This window comes from Gopherus evgoodei, chromosome 7 (genome assembly GCF_007399415.2).
Source record: "Gopherus evgoodei ecotype Sinaloan lineage chromosome 7, rGopEvg1_v1.p, whole genome shotgun sequence".
Lineage (NCBI taxonomy): Eukaryota > Metazoa > Chordata > Testudines > Testudinidae > Gopherus > Gopherus evgoodei.
The window spans coordinates 60,512,188-60,531,119 of NC_044328.1; the positions used below are offsets into that span (position 1 = coordinate 60,512,188).

Sequence of the window (18,932 nt, forward strand, 5' to 3'; positions counted from 1 at the left end):
GGTGGTAACGATACTATAGATCTGCCATTCATCTACATCTCCTACACAAGGCTTTTCTAGAGTAGGGATTTTTGCATTTCTATAAAAAAAATGCCACTCTTGCAAAGAGCAGAGCATCTTCTCCTGATACTAGCACTGCAGTGTTCCTGTGCGCACACAGCTCCTGCTACCCTGAGAGCTGAACGTGCTTAGAGTACATTCAATTGGCATAGTGTCAAACACCAGTGACCGTGGGAGGCTTGTGTACAGTAGCCTTCTGTCCAGTTCTAATAGTAGGATAGCTAAACCCATATTACCAACAGTTGGAATTAAAATAAAATAAAATTGCAGAGAGGCAACTGGCTAGATTTTGTACAGAAAAAGAGGTTCATTCTAACTGAGGAATGAAAGACACAGCTTGTGCACCAAGGAGGAGCACGTCCATCAAAGCTTTTTAAAATAAGGGCAATTTCACTGAATTCTGAAGTGAGTGGGGATGCAACAGGGAGTTTGAAGATGCACTTGTCATCTTTAAACATAGGAGAAAGTGAAGCATTACACTCATAATGAAAATTTGAATAGGCAGAAGGGGAAGATAGGTTTCCAGTACTTTTGAATTTAAACATAGTGGAAGCTGAGGCAGAAGTGTATATTGGTGAAAAACACTTCTTAATGGCAGTAGAGACTGAAAGTTACACTTGACCAATCAGTAAATTGCATGAAAAAAGTGGTGGTGGGTTGAGTTTCATTGAGACAACTGCAAGTACCATTATGTTTTGGACTTTTGGTGGCATTCAGCAAAGGGCTAGTCTAGACTTGCAATGTTAAAGCACTGCACTTGCTTAACGTGGCTTGTGTAATCACGACAGAGTGCTGGGAGAGAGCTCTGCCAGCCCTCTTTAAAACACCCCCCAGCTCTATGTATGTCCCGGCGGTGGGACACTGTCTACACTGGCGCTTTACAGCGCTGAAACTTGCTGCACTCAGGGGTGTGTTTTTTCACACCCCTGATAGAGAAAGTTGCAGCATTGTAAAGTGCTGGTATAAACAAGCCCAAAGAGACTAAAGATTATATGGGCACAGTGACTAAACCAGTCTCATCTTTAAAAATGGACATGGATGTTAGTTGAAACAGTAGCCAAAGATTACTATGAAAACGAGAGGGAAAGTTCAGTTTGTGTACTTGACAGCCATTTATGTCCTGCGTGAGACAATTCCTGCTGCCACCAATAGTAATCTTCCTTTTGTTTGTATGAGTCTTTCCCAAAGCAACAAACATGAGAGAATTATTTTAAAAAGATAGGGTATGTCTATGCTACCCGCCGAATCAGCGGGTAGCTTTTGATGTAATCGGGGATCCATTTATCAAAAGTCTGGTCTGGACATGATAAATTGATCTGCGAATTGATGCCGGTACTCCACCTCGGCAGGAGGAGTAAGCGGAGTTGACAGGGGAACCGCTGTGAGGACAGCTAGGTAAGTCAAACTAAGATACTTCAACTTCAGCTATGCAAATAGCGTAGTTGAAGTTGCATATCTTAGTTCGAACCCCCACCCCCCACTAGTGTAGCCCAGGCTTAAGATTACCAAAATCAGCAGGAGTGGTTCAGGAAAATACCCTTGAACCACTTCTTGAAATTAGTAGATTTCAAATTGGCCGTGTCGATTTAAAAACTCACTTCTGTCCCATCACTGCACAACTTTAGTCCCTGCCTGCATCTTTTACCTTCCTATCCTACCCTCACCCTTCCCCAGTCTTTCCCCCCACTTGATTGCTCTCTGTTCCTTCTATTCTGACCCCATCTCTCTACCTTCCAGTTCCTCCTCAAAACATTTCTGGGGTGGGTGAAGTATTGCACATGCACGACTCAAGCATTGTGCAAGTGCTGACATGCTGGTCACCAGCCAAAGCGATTATGCTTTTCCTCCCTTCTCCCACACCCTGAGTGTCTAATCAGCATTTATTGGCAAGTTAGATTTTGAATTTTTCATACTACAGACAATTTATCTTGCCTGTCAAACATCATGCATAGTTCCTGGCTGTTAAGTTTCATTTGGTGCATTTACCACTCATCTCTTTCATTTCCTCTGCCCCTACATCTGGTGTAACTAGCACAAGAAATGCAGTCAGAAGCCTGTTTTGCTTGGATCCTCCAGCCTGCAAGCACCTCTTTTGTTGCAGTCATCTTAGAGTGCTAGTAACCTGCCTGTTAAGGATGGGGGGAGAAATGGGCAAAGATGAGAAAGTAGTACACATTTGAAATCAGCATATATAAGAGTCTAGTTTGATAGCAAGCAAATTTGAGGAGGGATGTGAGGAATCAAATTTAAAGGCTCAAGCTTAATGTTTTCTCCTTAAAGTAAGAATCTGGGGATTACTAAAGGGTATGTTTCTCTTTAGTGGGCAGTCTTTTTACCTTCAACAATACCCTACGAGAATCTGGGACAACTTGGCCATTTTACTAAATATTTAGTGGACAAGCACCCCAAACTGCTATATAACGGGTAAGTTTGATTTGGAAAGCTCATGTTTTTGCTGCTTACATTGTTCTGTTTCCCCATCTCTACCCCCTACTTAAGATTCCATAATTTAACTTGATAGTGTGTTACATTTTAATGACTTGTGTTTCACCTCAGTGGAGGTAGGGATAGTAAAAGGCTAGGTGAGAAACTTGTCAAGGCCAGTCCCTGAGATCCAGAAGCTGAATTGGGAATTTGCAGTCTTTAGGGTGACAAGAACATATCTGTCAAATAATTCTTGGCAACAGTTAAGTTTACAAGGACTCTTATTAACTTTTCTCAAATGCTTCTGCTACCCTGGAAGCATCCCTAAATGGCTGTACAGACACTGCAGGCTGTTTCCAGAGTTCCTCCTTTTCCCCTAAATGCTGCAACTTCTTAGTCTCAGCTTACATTGAAGGGCCTTTGTTAAAGGTGTTACAATTTATAGTGTAGACAGGACCAAAGTTTTTTGGGGGGTTACTGAACGCTTATGGCTTTATGCCCTTTAAGCTTGTCTGTATATGGAGTTTTTCAGAAAGCTTTTTCAATCAGCTGTTCCTGAGTAACTATGTGTGGTTATTCCAGAGTAAGTGTCCACACATGGAGTTATTCAGGAACAACTAGATAGAAAGAGCTCTTTCTGAAGAACTATGTTTAGATAAGCCTTTATTGCAGCCAGATCTCATGACTTGGGTGTAGAGAGGACCTTAGACTGTTTAGGACATTCCAGCTTCACTTTTTGTTCCTTTCACCATGCACCGAATCAGGACTCAATCTCATTGTGATTTCCGATCACCAGAGGAACTTGGAACACTTAGGCTTTGGCTACGCTTCCCAGTTACAGCATAATAAAACCTCCCAGAGCGCTGTACCTCACTCCCCATCCACACTGTCAAGGCACGTACAGTGCTATGTCTCCATGGCTACAGCACTGCTGGTACTCCACCTTCCCGAGAGGAATAACAGCTGTTGCGTATTGACCGAGACACTGCTGCTCCAGTGTAAACGGGAAGTAATGTTATTACGTACTGATTGACCTCCGGAAACTCCCCATAATCCTTTTAACTGAAGCGTCCTCTCTTGTTTTGTTGTGAACTCTGGAGGAGGAAGTGCCTTTTCAAAGCGCAGTTTCTGGGGGCTGCTTATCAAAAAACAATCACCACTACTGTTTGCTTTGAATGAGTGAGAAGCAGGCGAGGGGGCTCTATTTGGAGTACCAACAGCTAATGTTTGCATGAAGAAAGAGGCGGTGGGGGGGGGGGGTTGGGGTCCCTTTCGGCAAGAGGCTGCTTATCTGGTCTATGAGAAAAAAAGAAACCGCTGCTGTGTGCTTTGAGTGAGAGAGAGGGGGTCTGAACTTACAAGACAGCATGCTGACACGCTCAGCACTCCAAAAACCCACTCTTCCCCCCCAGCACTCCCTGTCACACTGCACCCAACCCACCCCATTTGAAAAGCATGTTGCAGCCACTTGAATGCTGGGATAACTGCCCATAATGCACCACTCCCAATGCAGCTGAAAATGCTGTAGATGTGGCCATGACAGTGCACTTTCAGTGTGGACAGACTGCAACTCTTTCCCTACTCAGCTGTACGAAGGTGAGTTTAACTCACAGCGCTGTACAACTGCAAGTGTAGCCATATACTTAGTATCTAGATAAGTTACTCAGTGTACCTTGGCTGTTGCTTCAGATGCAAGATTGGTATCCACAGCTCTGAACTGGAACAAGGCTACACATTAAAATTGGTGGTGAACAAATACTACAAGTTCAGAAAAGCCTGCATCTGGGCACCAATATACAAAAGGGCAATTTACAAGAGCATATCAATATAGACAAATGATTTCAGAGACTTGTTTTTAGAAGGGCTTTGTTAAAAGCTTCAAATGGCCCCATCATTACTCTACTTTGAAGACTCATTTGAAAAGCTAGTCTTTTCTTAAATGCCAAATTAGGCATATATTTAATCTCTTCATACCATCCTTTTATAAACTAAAACTAATAAAACTTCTAGTAATTATAAATCCAATGAAAAGCTGACTATTTGACTTCTCTGGTACTTAGATTGCACCTCTAAGTACAAGGCTAAATTTTGTAGTGAGGCAAGCTTGTATTGACTTCACTGAAAGTTGAGCCTGATACTGTACTACAGGATTTGACTCAATAACTGCTATTTTACAAACATACCATGAAAAGTTTTGGATGAATATCAGGTGTCGTAAACAGATGGTTAAGGGTTAATGTCTCTTTCACCTGTAAAGGGTTAACTAGCAGTAAACCTGGAACATCTGACCAGAGGACCAATCAGGAGACAAGATACTTTCAAGTCTCGGTGGAGGGAAGCCTTTGTTTGTGCTTTTGGGGTTTTTTCTTTGTTCTCTGGGTTCTGAGAGGGACCAGACATGTATACAGACTCTCCAATTTTCTGAAACAGCCTCTCCTGTTCAATTTAGTAAGTACCAGTTAGAAAGGCAGTTTAGTCTTTTGATTGTTTTCTTTATTTGCTGGAAGGATTGTATCTCTGCTTGCTGCAACGTGTACTTGTGCTGGGGGGAGGATTCACTCTAGTGTCTATAAGCTGAAAGACCCTGTAACATTTTCCATCTTGATTTTAGAGAAAATTTTTTACCTTTCTCTCTCTCTCTTTTTATTAAGAGTTTTTTCTTTTTATGAACCTGATTGTGTTTTTTTTTATTCTTGTGTGAGACCCAAGGGGAGGGAGTCTGCACTCACCAGGGAATTGGGGGAGAAAGGAGAGAATGGGGAGGAAAAGCCTGATTTCTCTCTGTGTTAGGATTACTGTCTCTCTCTCGGGGAGAGAGTCTGGGAGGGGGAGAGAAAGGGGGGAAGGTGAATTTCCTCTCTATTTTAAGATTCAAGGAGTTGAATCACAGGGATCTCCCAGCGTTACCCAGAGAGGGGAGAATCTGGGAGGAAGAAAGGAGAGGAATGGCTTATTTCCCTTTGTTTTGAGATCCAAGGGCTTTGGGGACCAGAAAGTGCCCCAAAATACTATATTTTTGGGTGGTGGCAGCTCTACCATTTCTAAGCTAGTAATTAAGCTTAGGGGGGTTCATGCAGGTACCCCACCTTTTGGATGCTAAGGTTCAGAGTGGGGAATCATACCTTGACACCAGGTGCTTTAGGTGATGCACTGTACTTGAACTTCATAGCTTGTCCTTAGAGTACAGTTAAGAGACTCTGCCTCTTTCAAATACGCCCTTTAAATTAAAAATTTGTTGTCCTCTAGAAAAAGCAGAAAGTTAACTTGTCGGTTTCTTAAATATCATCTTTTCATCTTTTGCTTTATGGTTACACTGTGGTCCTAATTTTCAACAACATTAAAACTAATGTGTGTGCTTATCGTATCTTACCAGGTTTTGGCTTGCCTGGGGAATTCATATAGCTGAAGCATTGTACAGTATCAAGTTATGCAAGTAAGTTGTGTGGGTTTTTTTTTTTTTAAATTCCCCTCTATCTATAATGTAGGGCAGGACTTGAGGACTTTCCAGCCCTACATTTCTGTGATTCTATAAAATAACTTCTCAGCATCTTTGTAATCAGAGCTGATACATCTTGTGAAAAATATGAGTGTGGGGTTGGCAGGACTGGGCTGCCACCTAGTGGATTTTTGTGAAGTAGAAAATGTGTATAAAGGAATTCTGGAATATAAGAATTCTGTTTGTATCAGTCAGTGTCCAGAAGTCGAGCCCTATTCAAACGAAGATGTATATGGCTCAGGAGTAAAAGATTGTGAAGGCTCCACAGTCAGAGTAATCGTTCATATGTTTACTCTGAACCCCATGTTGATCAGCAATACTTTTGAAACTTAATAAAAAAAAAAGTCAGTTGAAAGTATTATGTAGCTCTTCTGCTAACTCTTAAAGTTGCAGCCTTGCTTACATCTCGGCTCATGTGTAGAGGGAATGGGAAAACAGTCTCATGCAGTGTTCTGGAAACCTACACATGCTCTTCTTCCACTTGTCACAGGCTGTTTGGCACTCCTTATTCAGACAAAACTTCAAAGTAAATAGTGCTTTGTTTTGTCCATGTAATAATTGCTTAATAGGGCCCTCAGATTATTTGTATGGGGGGGGGGAGTTGTCCTCAGTTGATTTAATTAAAAATGGGAACATGAAGTGATGCCTATTTGCAGTTATATAACTTCCCAGTTTTAAAAGACAGAAAGGTCAGACTTCTCTCTGTTAAAAATACCTCAGATCGTGCACACATTTACAAGAGTGTATGCCTGATGTTAGACATAGTAGGTATGACAACCCCTTTCTAGGTTTTGTACCCTACAGGAAGCACTTAAGTTTATGCAGCATTATTAAAATGTGAAGTACTATGAATAGGAAGAAATAAAGACTGCTTACTTAACACCTTGTTTCTTATAAGCCTCTGTCCAGGCAGCTGCTGTTAATATCATTCCAATGATACTAACATCCACTTTCCAGTAGTACTTGTAGACATTACTAAGGAGACAGGAAATGAAATCTAACAATTAAATCTTATTGAGGGTAGAAAGTATTTACTTGCCTAGATTAGGTATACACACACTTTTTGCAAGAGTGTAATCTTGCATAAGCAAGTTGCAGTATTTGAAAAACTGTCAATGCAGAAAAAAGTCAGGAACACTAAAACCCTGTTTAGACTACAAGAGTCTAGAGCTAGTGTGCTTTAAACACTGCCTTTCTTTACAGTAGGTACTAAAAACAGGTTCATCTGTATTAGCTAACACAATTGCTATCTGCTCATCTAGACAGGGCTCAACAGTATAAACAGGGTTAGGATATTTTAGCTTAAATTCGGAGAGGGAGCACCAAGTAAGTTGAGGCAGTGTGTATAGTTAAAGCTTCCTGTATTACACATGTTAAATGAGAGCTTCAGTCTAGCCCATCAGCTATTTTTATACCTCCAATAATGAGCTTTTCATTTAGTTCCTGACCAGTTTGTCAGGAGCTTTTGTGGCATTATCTGCTTATCTTTTCCCCAATATAAGGAAGGGCAGGAAAAAGTTAGAGTTTCACATTTTGTGGGATTGTTTTTTAATGAATCTAAACGCACTCCCAGTCTTAGTCTACAGTGACTTAAAGCATATGCTAGATCTCTTGATACTATTCGCCATATGCTCTTGGAAATGGCTGCAGCACGGGAAGAAGCCATTCTTCTGATGGTTTCACCAGTAAAAGTTATGATTTCCAAAGCAATAGCACTTGATGAGGGAAGGAGAGGGTTGGAGGCTTGTTTCTAACTAGCAGGTGTGCTGCCATCAGTAGTATCTTTTTTCCTCCTTTCTGCACTATGGAGAAATGGCAAAATAGTTAGCCAACCCTGCACCTGTTGAGGTCACAGATCTTTTAATGAACATTCAAGTGGTTAAGTTAAATTAGTGTTAAATGTGCTGCTTATGTTCATTTTGTTTGAATTTACCTTGGAAATGTATAGTCAGTACAAAAGTTGCAAACTGTATTAGTTTACACTTGAGTAGTTTTCTCAACTATCTTTAATCTCAATGTATCTGGGTTAGTATTATTCCTACACTGTGATGTATTGTTCTTGGGATTGCTAACCATCACTGTGCAGCTCATTTCTTTAACTGATAAAGTCGTCTGAAATCATGACATCAAGCATTTTAGGTCATTAGTCTGTTTAGCAAATAGTGTTCCACATGCAAATCTGCTGTTCCATACGAAAAAAGTTTCACATTGTTTAAGAAACATGATCCTTGTTATTGCTGCTAAGTCTCATCTGTTCACATTCTTAACTCATCCCTGCCCCTGAAATTCCTGCTTCATAAGACAGCAAAAAAGGAAGTCTGTGTGTAACTTTAATTTGCTGTCTATTCTTCAGGCTACCACTGTGACTGAAAAGCTCTTTCCATAGTGAAAATACATTAATAAACTCTGTATTGTGTAGGGATTTGCTTAGCATACTGTATTTGACTTCATGATTACTTTATACTAGTAATGCCAAATGTCTCTCATCCCCATGCTTATTTTGCACTTCAGTATATATAGGCTGTACATAATGTTAACATTGACAGTATCGATAACTTGAGTTAATATGTCAGAAACGTGTCTAGTGATCATATCATGGTTAACAAGTCTTCATTAGTGGTACAGAGGACTGTGTTAAATGGAGTGTAAAAGTTGAGCCTCATTACTAAACATTCCTCACATCAAGGTTCTTTGAGCTGTAAACATCAATCAGTATGATCAGTGGCATGTTAGATCCATTTCACAGTTCACTTTTATGGAGAGTATATATATAGTATGTTAAATAAAATCTAACTTTGTTTTACTGCAGGACCAAAGGCATCACTGACAGCTCTGTTCAACGTCGATGGTTCATCCAAACCTTCCTCTTTGGTATAGCTTCTCTCTCTCACCTGCTAGCCTACAAACCTCCGCATAAGAAGCAGAGATAAGGGATTGGGAAAGAGGCGAATAAGGCTAATATTTCAACCTTCTTCTCACAAAGTGGATCCACCCTATGTGTTTAGTTGCCGTGAATGATCTAACAGGCATTTCCTGTTATGTGAGCCAGTGCACTCGTACCAAGGCAGTCCTGTGATATCACGGCTATTATTAAATGCCTGGTTTGAAATACAGGCTCACTTGATAGTTCAAGAAATTAGGATGGGAACATGGAGCATCTCACTTTGTGCTTGCAAAATTCAGTCCAGAATGGGTCAGGGACCAGCTATCACTGCCCCCAGTTGGTTGTTTAATGGCCTATATCTAAGGCTAAGATTTTGTCATGGAGGTTGCAGAAGTCACAGGTGCAAGGGGGCCAAAGATGACTCGTGGGAGGGACACAAAGGGGGCGCCAGCTAAAGGGGAGGACATATCCTCCCCATGTGACTCCTCACCGCCCCTAGCCCGGAGTCTCTGAGCTCTCCTCATCCCACATTACCTGGGGGGGCGGGCTCTGTACTCCCGCTGCACCAGCTCTTCCTGGCAGCCAGGCTCCAGAGCTGTTCCCGGATGCTGCCTGGTACAACACAGCAGCTGCCTGAGAGCCTGGCAGCCTCCCACCTGGGCTTGGCTTCTGGAACAGCAGCTGAGCTAGTTGGAACCCCCGCCCCAGACCTCTCAGAATTGGCTCCTGTCCCCAAAAGCTGAGCCTGGACTGGGGGCAGCCTGCTGCTGCAGCCAGGTGCTCTCGCAGTCAGCCGCTACATTGCGCCAGGCCGCGTAGCTGGAAGAGGAGAGGTTCTGGCCCACCTCTTCCCTTCTGGCTCTGGTCTGGGCTGGCTGCTGGGGGCACTTGACCCTGCTAGAGGAGCACTAGGCCCTCCATTCTCCTACCACGAGTCACCCCTTCAGGGGGTCCCCCATGACTTCCAGCCATAGAGCTCCCAGTCGGCCCGGAGATCCTGGAGCTCTGAGCCATAGGCGATAGGGGTCCCTGGAGTGCCGAGCTGGGCACTCTGCAGCTGTCCCATTGCTGTGGGAGGTGGGAGACACCGGAGCCCCAGCAATGATGCATTCTGGACCCTTTTCCCTACCCATTTTGTTACGGATATTTTTAGTACAAGTCAGGGACAGGTCACAGGCAATAAACAAAAATTCACAGAAGCACGTGACCTGTCCCTGACTTGTACTAAAAATATCCGTGACACAATCTTAACCTTACCTATATTCTATGTTCAGTTGCTTCTTAGAAAAGGACAATTCCTCTCCACTCCCACCGAATGAAAACCCCACCGCACTTGTTGGCAATAGGCATTAAGACAGAAACACTTTTTTTTGGTAGGTGTTTTTCTTCCACATCAGCAGAGAGACACTTTACTTATGTAGTGTAGAGAAGTCTCTGCCTGTTCAAGTTTAGAACTGTTTTCAATAAACAAGTCTCAGCAATATTTTTGGTTAAAATTCCACCTACATGTTTTTATCTTGTTCAGTCTTCCCATATCAGAGGAAAATGTCCCTAAGATTGCAGGAACACTAACAAGTGGCTACATTATACAGGATGACGCGCACTGATCTGAGCCAGAATATGTAGTGAAACAATTAACTCTGTTAATTTAAGGTGACGGAGAATTTGATGTTACCTTGCCTTGAGTCTCACACGGTGGGAACTTGTCTTTTTGAATGGTGAATTTAGTTTATGGAAGTCAGTGACCAAATATAACTTGAGAGAGAGGAGAGACTAAGTGCAGCTATTTTCTGAATGACTGATTAACAATACATGTAGAAGGTTAATTAGAAGGATTCCTAGACATAACATTTTTATCTCAAAACATAAGTCTTTTATATCTACTGTTACTGTATAGATTAACTTTTCAACTAGATGTTAATGCACTGGTCCAAGAGACTCTGTATTACGCAGTTCCCCAAATGTAAGTAGTAAAATTCTGCTTCATCTTTCTTAGACCACCTCTAATAAGCAGTCAATTTGTCTGTGGTTTGACAGCATTCACGGTACTGTACACTGTTGTATCTGTCTATTGTTGGTTTTCAGGAGGATTAAGAGATTGTAACCATCTTTCCCCCAAATACTTTGAATATAGTAGCTCAGGTATTTTAAGTGGTCGTGCTCCTTTGGAGCAATGTTAAAACATGGCAGAACACGTTTTCAAAGTATTACTTTGAAGTAATAACCTATGATTCATATGATTCATCCTATGATTCATAGCTAAAACTTATTTAGTCATGGGAATCTGCACTTCCAGCAACCTCAGTGACTGAGCCCTGTGCCTGTGGGGGTACATCCTGGTTTCCTGGGCACCTGAGGAGACCCCACTGGAGCTACTAGCCACTGCGCAGCAGCATGTTTCAGGCAGTATATAGACCGCAGATCCCCATTTTGTCATGGATATTTTAGTAGAAGTCCGGATAGGTCACAGTTCCATGAATTTTCTATTTAGCCGTTGACCTGTCTGACTTCTACTAAAAATAGCCGTGACAAAAATCTTAGCCTTATCATAGCCCCTATGGTTCTAGGCGCCTTTTGGGAAGGAGGGGAGAGACCTGAGGTTCTTACATAAATGGAGAGAGCAGCTGCCAGCCCGTTTGCTGCAGTAGTGGAGTCACCTTGAGTAATCTTAAATACCTTAGGCAGTGCCTATGTCTGCTTGTGAACCAAGGCTGGCAGATCTCAGTGCTGGCACTGCCCTTTTAAGCAGCTAGTAAAGGGGTGCAGAAGCTTCATTCAAGCACTAGAGCACAGGGGGTTAACTTCTTGACAAATTCTGCTTTAAGTGTAAAGGTAAGAGGCAGTTTAACAACAGTCCTGTGCTGTTAAGTGTAAGAGCATCTAGGAGGGTAGAGTGTCACTGGTATTAAAGAACAGGGGATGAGCACAAGCTTTGCTTCATTCATTAATCGGCCTGCCCCTTTAGAAACTCCAATCCTTGAAACCTAAATAAAGAATAGAAAGATAAAGCTGCCTTGAGACTTTACTTTTGTGAACTGGCAAAGTAGGTTAACCAGATGAACAATAAAAAAACAAATACCTGATACTTAGTGAAAATACTCACTGTGAACCACAGCTGTCTGAAATGCCCATTTGACATATACTTTTATAACATTATACACACACAAGATTTCTGCACACTTTCCAAAGAGTAAATCCACAAGATGCCTGAGAACTAGTTATTAGACTGAAAGACAAATTACCACTCTCTAAAGCTACAGTTAATCATGATAGAACTGGGAATAGAACACAGGAATCTTAACTCTTAAGTTCCCTGTTCTAGCCACAGGTCAATATTCCTTATTCTCTCCATTTCTAAAAATGTACACAGTAGTCCAGCATACTGTGTAAATATCTTATTTTCTTGAGTTTCAAGGAAGATTATTTTAGGGTATGTCTACACTATGGGATTATTCCGATTTTACAGAAACTTTAAAACATTGTATAAAGTCGAGTGCACGCGGCCACACTAAGCATTAATTCGGTGGTGTGCGTCCATGTACCGAGACTAGCGTGGATTTCTGGAGTGTTGCACTGTGGGTAGCTATCCCAGAGTTCCTGCAGTCTCCCCTGCCCCCCTGTCATATAACCTGGTCCCAGATTTGGACCTTAGTGTCCAAATATGGGGGTTAGCATGAAAACCTCCAAGCTTAGTTACCAGCTTGGGACCTGGTACTGCTGCCACCACCCAAAAAATTAGTGTTTGGGGCATTCTGGTCCCCCCGAAACCCTTCCCTGGGGACCCCAAGACCCAAGCCCTTGAGTCTCAAACCAAGGGAAATAAATATTTTCCCTTCCCCCCTCCAGGTGCTCCTGGAGAAATACACAGAGCAACCTCGTGAATCTAAGCAGAGGGAGTCCACCCTCGGTAATTCCAGTCCTGGAAACAAAAGCACTTTCCTCTTCACCAGAGGGAATGCAAAGTCAGACTAAATCTAACACACACAGACCTCCCCCTGATTTCTTCCTCCCACCAATTCCCTGGTGAGCTGCAGACCCAATTCCCTGAAGTTCCCACTAAAGAAAACTCCAACAGGTCTTAAAAAGAAAGCTTTATATAAAAAGAAAGAAAAAATACATACAAATGGTCTCTCTGTATTAAGGTGACAAATACAGGGTCAATTGCTTAAAAGAATATTGAATAAACAGCCTTATTCAAAAAGAATACAATTCAAAGCACTCCAGCAACTATAAACATGTAAATACAAAAGAAAAACCTACTTTGTACTTACAACTTGGAAACAGAAGATTAGAAAGCAGGAAATAGAAAAATCCTTCTCTAGCTGAGAGAGATTCAGGCAGAAGACAAAAAAACAAAGGACACACACAACAAACCCTCCACCCAGATTTGAAAAGTCTTGTTTCCTGATTGGTCCTCTGGTCAGGTGGTTCAGAGTACTTCTTTCCAGGTGAAAGAGACGTTAACCCTTAGCTATCTGTTATGACCCCCCCCATTCGAATTGTGGGTTGAGATCACAATGCATGATGGGACAGTGTCGCAGGTGATCTGGCTAAATGTTGTCACTTAATCCTTCCTCGTGAAAGCAACGTCAGACAATCATTTCGTGCCCTTTTTCCCTGGCAGACGCCATAGCATGGCAACCATGGATCCGTTTAGCTTTTTTTCCCCCACTGTCCCCCTATGTGTATTGGATGCTGTGACAGATGCGGTACTGCAGTGCTACACACCACCATTCATTTGCCTTTGCAGGGTAGCTGAGACAGGTACCAGCCCTATTGCACTGTCTGCCAGGACTGAATCTCCAGGAGACAAAGCTTAAAGAAGGGAAGGACCGGGAGTCATTCCCATTTTTGCCCTGGCGCCCCCGGCCGACCTCACTGAGGCCAGTCAAAAGCACTCACGGGATGATGACGAGGACGGCTATCAGTCATATTGTACCGTACCATCTGCCATGGGGGAGGAGAGAGGAGGGCATGCTGCTGTTTAGCGCTGCAGCACCCCGCCTACCAGCAGCATCCAGTAGACATACGGTGACATTGAAAAGAGGCGAGAAACAATTTTTTTCCCTTTTCTTGGGGGGGGGGAAGGGTAACTTGACAACATATACCCTGAATCACTGACAATGTTTTTGACCCTTCAGGCATTGGGAGCTCAGCCAAAAATGCAAATGCTTTTCAGAGACTGCAGGAACTGTGGGATAGCTCGAGTCCTCAGTCCCTGCTCCCTCCTCCCTCCATGAGTGTCCATTTGATTCTTTGGCTTTCTGTTACGCTTGTCATGCAGCACTGTGTTGAGTCTCTGCTGTGGCCTCTGTCTATCATAGCTTGGAGATTTTTTCAAATGCTATGGTATTTTGTCTTCTGGAACAAAGCTTTGATAGAACAGATTTGTCTACCCATACAGCAATCAGATCCAGTATCTCCCGTACGGTCCATGCTGGAGCTCTTTTTGGATTTGGGACTGCATGGCCACGTGTGCTGATCAGCGATCCACGCTAGGCAAGCAGGAAATGAAATTCAAAAATTCACGGGGCTTTTCCTGTCTACTTGGCCAGCGCATCTAAGTTCAGATGGCTGTCCAGAGCAGTCACAATGATGCCCTGTGGGATATTAAGAGCCCTTTATATTGAAATAAAGAGCTTTGTTGTGTGGACAGGTGCAGGGTTAATTTGGTTTAAGGCTCCTAAATTCAGTATAAACACATAGTGTAGACCAGGCCTCAGTTTAAACAATCTTGTGGGTCTGTTAAAACTTGTTAAAGTATTTATGAGCCATAAAAGAATGGCAGGCAGGGAATTGTCTGCCCATCCTGCATAGTGTTGCTGTCATGAGGATATGAGAGAGATAAGTCCTGCCTCAGGCAATTAAACTCCTGCTGCACTATGGTAAAGGCTCACTGGCAACATGTAGGGATATTCAACACTGCATAATTAGTTAAAGTATCCCATAACTATAGATAAAAATACCAAGTGAAGCCGGCATCATTACAAATCCATTCAACTACGAGCTTAAAGCACTCGCAGTGCTGTAGCAGAGGTGTGTCAGCAAGGTTGTCACAATAAGGCAGTGAAGAAGGAAGCTACATTGGGAGTAGTTTGCCCCTTCCAAGAAACCTGAGAAGTAAAGAAAGGGACACAGAGCACCTCATCACGGGGACCATCTCCTATTGCTAAGAAAAAGGTTTAAAATACAAGAAGGAGAAAATTGACTAGGAAGAGAAATGGAGAGATAAACAGAGTTAGGCCCAGGATAGAGACAAGAGGATGGCTCTTTCCTGAGGACAAAACAATGTTATGAAGGGTCTTGAATACTTTAGGTCAATATTTAAACAGCACAGACCAATGGCTCATCAGCAGGACCTCTTCATTGTTTTCAAAACACCATGTGCATGCACACACAGTGCCATACAAATAATTTGGATATGGTTTTCAAAAATGGCAGGTACTTAGGATACTGGGACTTACCCTGTTTCTCCATATAGTACAGACTAATCTCTCACAACTAACTATATCCCAGTATTAAGGGTTGCCCCCTGGGTCTTTTCAGCAAGATATGGCTGCCAGTCCAAGGGGCAAGCCTTCATTTTATTGTTATAATTCTTTTGTTTCTTCAAAGTTCAGCATTGCTAATATATATATACCTTTACCCCACAGTTGAAATGAACAATCAATCACTTATAGTTCTATTGATACTCAGATTCTGAACAGAAGTCCTGATTCTTAGTTTATCCCTGCACTTGGGGCAGGAACTCCCCAATGCAAACCCTGTATTCTATGACAGCTGGTGAACTTTGCAGCCTCTGATGTAGGTTGCAGTTTAGTTAGTTACTGCTCTAACTTAGTGCCCTCTGTCCATGCCTCCTCACCACCTACAACACCCCGTACACCAGTGGGGGTAGGCATTGGGCAGAATGGAGCCCTTGAGCCAGCTTCTCATGAGCTTGAGGTCTTCAGCACAGAGTGGCATAAAGGTGGCTTGGTGTTACTGCAAATCAAATCCACAGCTTATGCTCATTACAGCTTTTGGCTACCAGTCACAGTGACGTGGGCATGGTCCCAAGTGCAGCTCTGCACAGCTATCTTTGTAGTGCTGGGAGCTAGGATACAACCTATTAGGAAGGGCTGGTGGATTTATCCTTTCAAAGGAAAGAAATAAACAGGCAAGAGAAATCTCACCACAGAATAAGAAAACTACTGTGAAAAATATATTCAGGTGATAACTAGCTAAGCCAGTGGTTCTCAAACTTTTGTACTGGTAACCACTTTCACGTAGCAAGTCTCTGAGTGTGACGTCCCCTTCCCCTTACGAATTAAAAACACTTAAATATATTTAACACCATTATAATGCTGGAGGCAAAGCGTGGTTTAGGGTGGAGGCTGACAGCTCGTGACCCTCCATGTAATAACCTTGCTACCCCCTGAGGGGTCCCAACCCCCCGTTTGAGAACCCCCGAGCTAAACCATCTTTGGTAATGGGTTTTGTTTTGTTTTTAAAAGAAAGATTTTAATATTTTTAGAGGACATTAGCCAGATATTTTCATGATTTAAAAAATATTCTCTCCCCATTCCATTGCACACGCACAGCACTTTGGGTTGGTGCCATTGATTTTGTTTTAATGGGAAAAAGAGCCTTGAAACATTTGTTGTTTTAAAAATTACAAATAGTTTACATGACTCATGAACTTTTCAGATTAACAAGAGGGTGGTAGTGAAGATATACGATGGATATTTGGATCTACCAATAGTGTCCTGCAAGTTTTCCACCAATATAAATACACCCCAGTATTAATTTATTCACAAAATATTTTTTAAAAATATAAGTGATAGCAGACCTGATTCGAAACCCATTAAATCATGGTAAAACTCCCACGGAGTTTAAGAGGCTTTAGATTAAGCCCAGTTTCCATTTTTTCTGGGCTAATTAAGCCCCATAAAAGCTAGGAAGAAAGAGTCACAATTATACAGGCTATGATCTCTGAAAGTCAATTTTTCCAAGGGGTATTGTAGCACAATAATGACAAAAACAATAGTTTGTTTTATACAAGTGAATTCCAGTAATCCAAAATGGCATGGATATTTATCGCATACCCAACTGAGTAGTCGGATAAACAAAAGTGCTATTTTTAGGTGTAGTTTCACATCACTTCTCAGCCTTATCACAAAGATGAAGTATAAATGCAGTTTCACTGATATGAGGAGGAAACTGAATAATGCTGATTCTTAGTATTTATACTTTCTTAAAAAGATTAAAATTCAACTTTAGTAAGTTTTTGTTGCCATTCTGCAAACCTGCTGTTGAAACTGTAACAGCCTTTCAAATAGAAAGCCACTGATTGATTAATGCCAACAGGCACTAAGAGGCTAATTGACAAGCTAGTACAAATTCAATACATGGGGGACACATTGTCATTTGTTAACTAAGCTGTAGGGATAATTGAAATTCAGATATTCACTAGCATAGCACTTTCCCCCTCCATAAATTTCAAATCCCTTTACAAAAGAGGATGTAATCATTCCTATTTTACAGGTGGGGAAACTGAGGCATGGAACAGTGACAAGATTTGCTTAAGGTCACACAGCTGAGTGGCAGAGCAGGCGATAGACCTCAGGTCTCCTGGGTTCCAAATCTGTGTCCTAACCAATGGAAATATACTCACTGAATTGTGCATTTTGCAAATTAAACTAATGTCATAAACAGATGGTTAAGGGTTAATGTCTTTTACCTGTAAAGGGTTAAGAAGCTCAGTGAACCTGGCTGATACCTGACCAGAGGACCAATAGGGGGACAAGATACTTTCAAATCTTGGTGGAGGGAAGTCTTTGTTAGTGCTTTTTGTTTTGTTCGTTGTTCGCTCTCGGGACTGGGAGGGACAAGACGTACACCCAGGCTTTCCCAATCTCTCTGAATCAGTCTTTCATGTCTCAAGATAGTAAGTAATAGCCAAGCAAGGCGGATTAGTCTTATGTTTGTTTCCTCAACTTGTAAATGGTGTTTTGCTGGAGGATTTTTACCTCTGTTTGCTGTAACTTTGAATCTCAGGCTGGGCGGGGGGTTCCTCTAGTCTATATGAATCCGAGTACCCTGTAAAGCATTTTCCATCCTGATTTTACAGAGATAGCTTTTAATTAAAGAAAGAAAAGGTAAAAATTTTCCTTTTTAAGAACCTGATTGATTTTTCCTTGTTTTAAGAACCAAGGGAATTGGCCCTGAACTCACCAGGGACTGGTGGGGGAAGAAGGAGGTTAATTCCTCCTTGTTTTAAGATCCAAGGAGTTTGGATCTGTATAAGCCTCTCAAGGCAACCCAGGGAGGGGAAAGTCTGGGGGGGAAAGGAGGGGGATGGTTAATTTCTCCTTGTTTTAAGACCCAAGGGGTTTGGGTCTTGGGTTCCCCAGGAAAGGTTTTGGGGGAACAGAAAGTGTGCCAGGCACTAACTTCTGGCTGGTGGCAGCGTACCAGATTTAAGCTAGTAATTAAGCTTAAAAGTGATCATGCAGGTCCCCACTTCTTGAACTCTAAAGTTCAAAGTGGGGAAAAAGCCTTGACAACTAAAGTACCTGAAAGTGTTTTTAAAGCAGTCCTTTTAAAAATAGGATTAAATGAAGACTTTCTTTCATCTGCACAAGGTCTCACACTTCTTACCACATACAGACTAGAGAATTACAAAGAGAAATCTCACAATTGAATTCAGCTCAGCTTCACCCAAGTTGTGGAGGAGGTCACTGAAAAGAAGAAAAGCTTTATTTTCAAACCCATTTGACACTGAAGTATACGGAGAAATCCTGCTTGCCATCTGGGCTTTCAGTACGCAAAATGCAAAGAGTTGTGTTAATGAAACAGAACCAATATAAAATCTCTTGGGGACAGATGCCAAGAGACTCAGAGATGACTTTGTCTCAGCAGTGTCCTGTTTTGTGTAAGCAGGCCAGACTAAGAAGGGTTAGTCAGTCTGGCCTGCACCAGAGATGAGCAGAAATTAGTGATGTAAGTACTTATTACTCACAAACCGCTCTGCATGCTGGGTTTGTTCAGTAATCAAATTCTCTTAGAATTAAAACAGCAGGCACA

The 18,932-nt window shown here is 42.1% G+C and overlaps 1 protein-coding gene across 1 annotated transcript in view; it reads left to right on the plus strand.

Annotated features, from left to right (window-relative positions):
* Nucleotides 1–18,932, plus strand: part of TMEM254 (transmembrane protein 254) — a 30,761-nt gene that overhangs the window by 950 nt on the left and 10,879 nt on the right. The window contains exons 2-4 of the mRNA XM_030568954.1: nt 2,381–2,484; nt 5,858–5,917; nt 8,790–8,851. Of these exons, the coding sequence (XP_030424814.1) occupies nt 2,381–2,484; nt 5,858–5,917; nt 8,790–8,851 (226 nt within the window). The remainder of the gene's footprint in view (nt 1–2,380; nt 2,485–5,857; nt 5,918–8,789; nt 8,852–18,932) is intronic.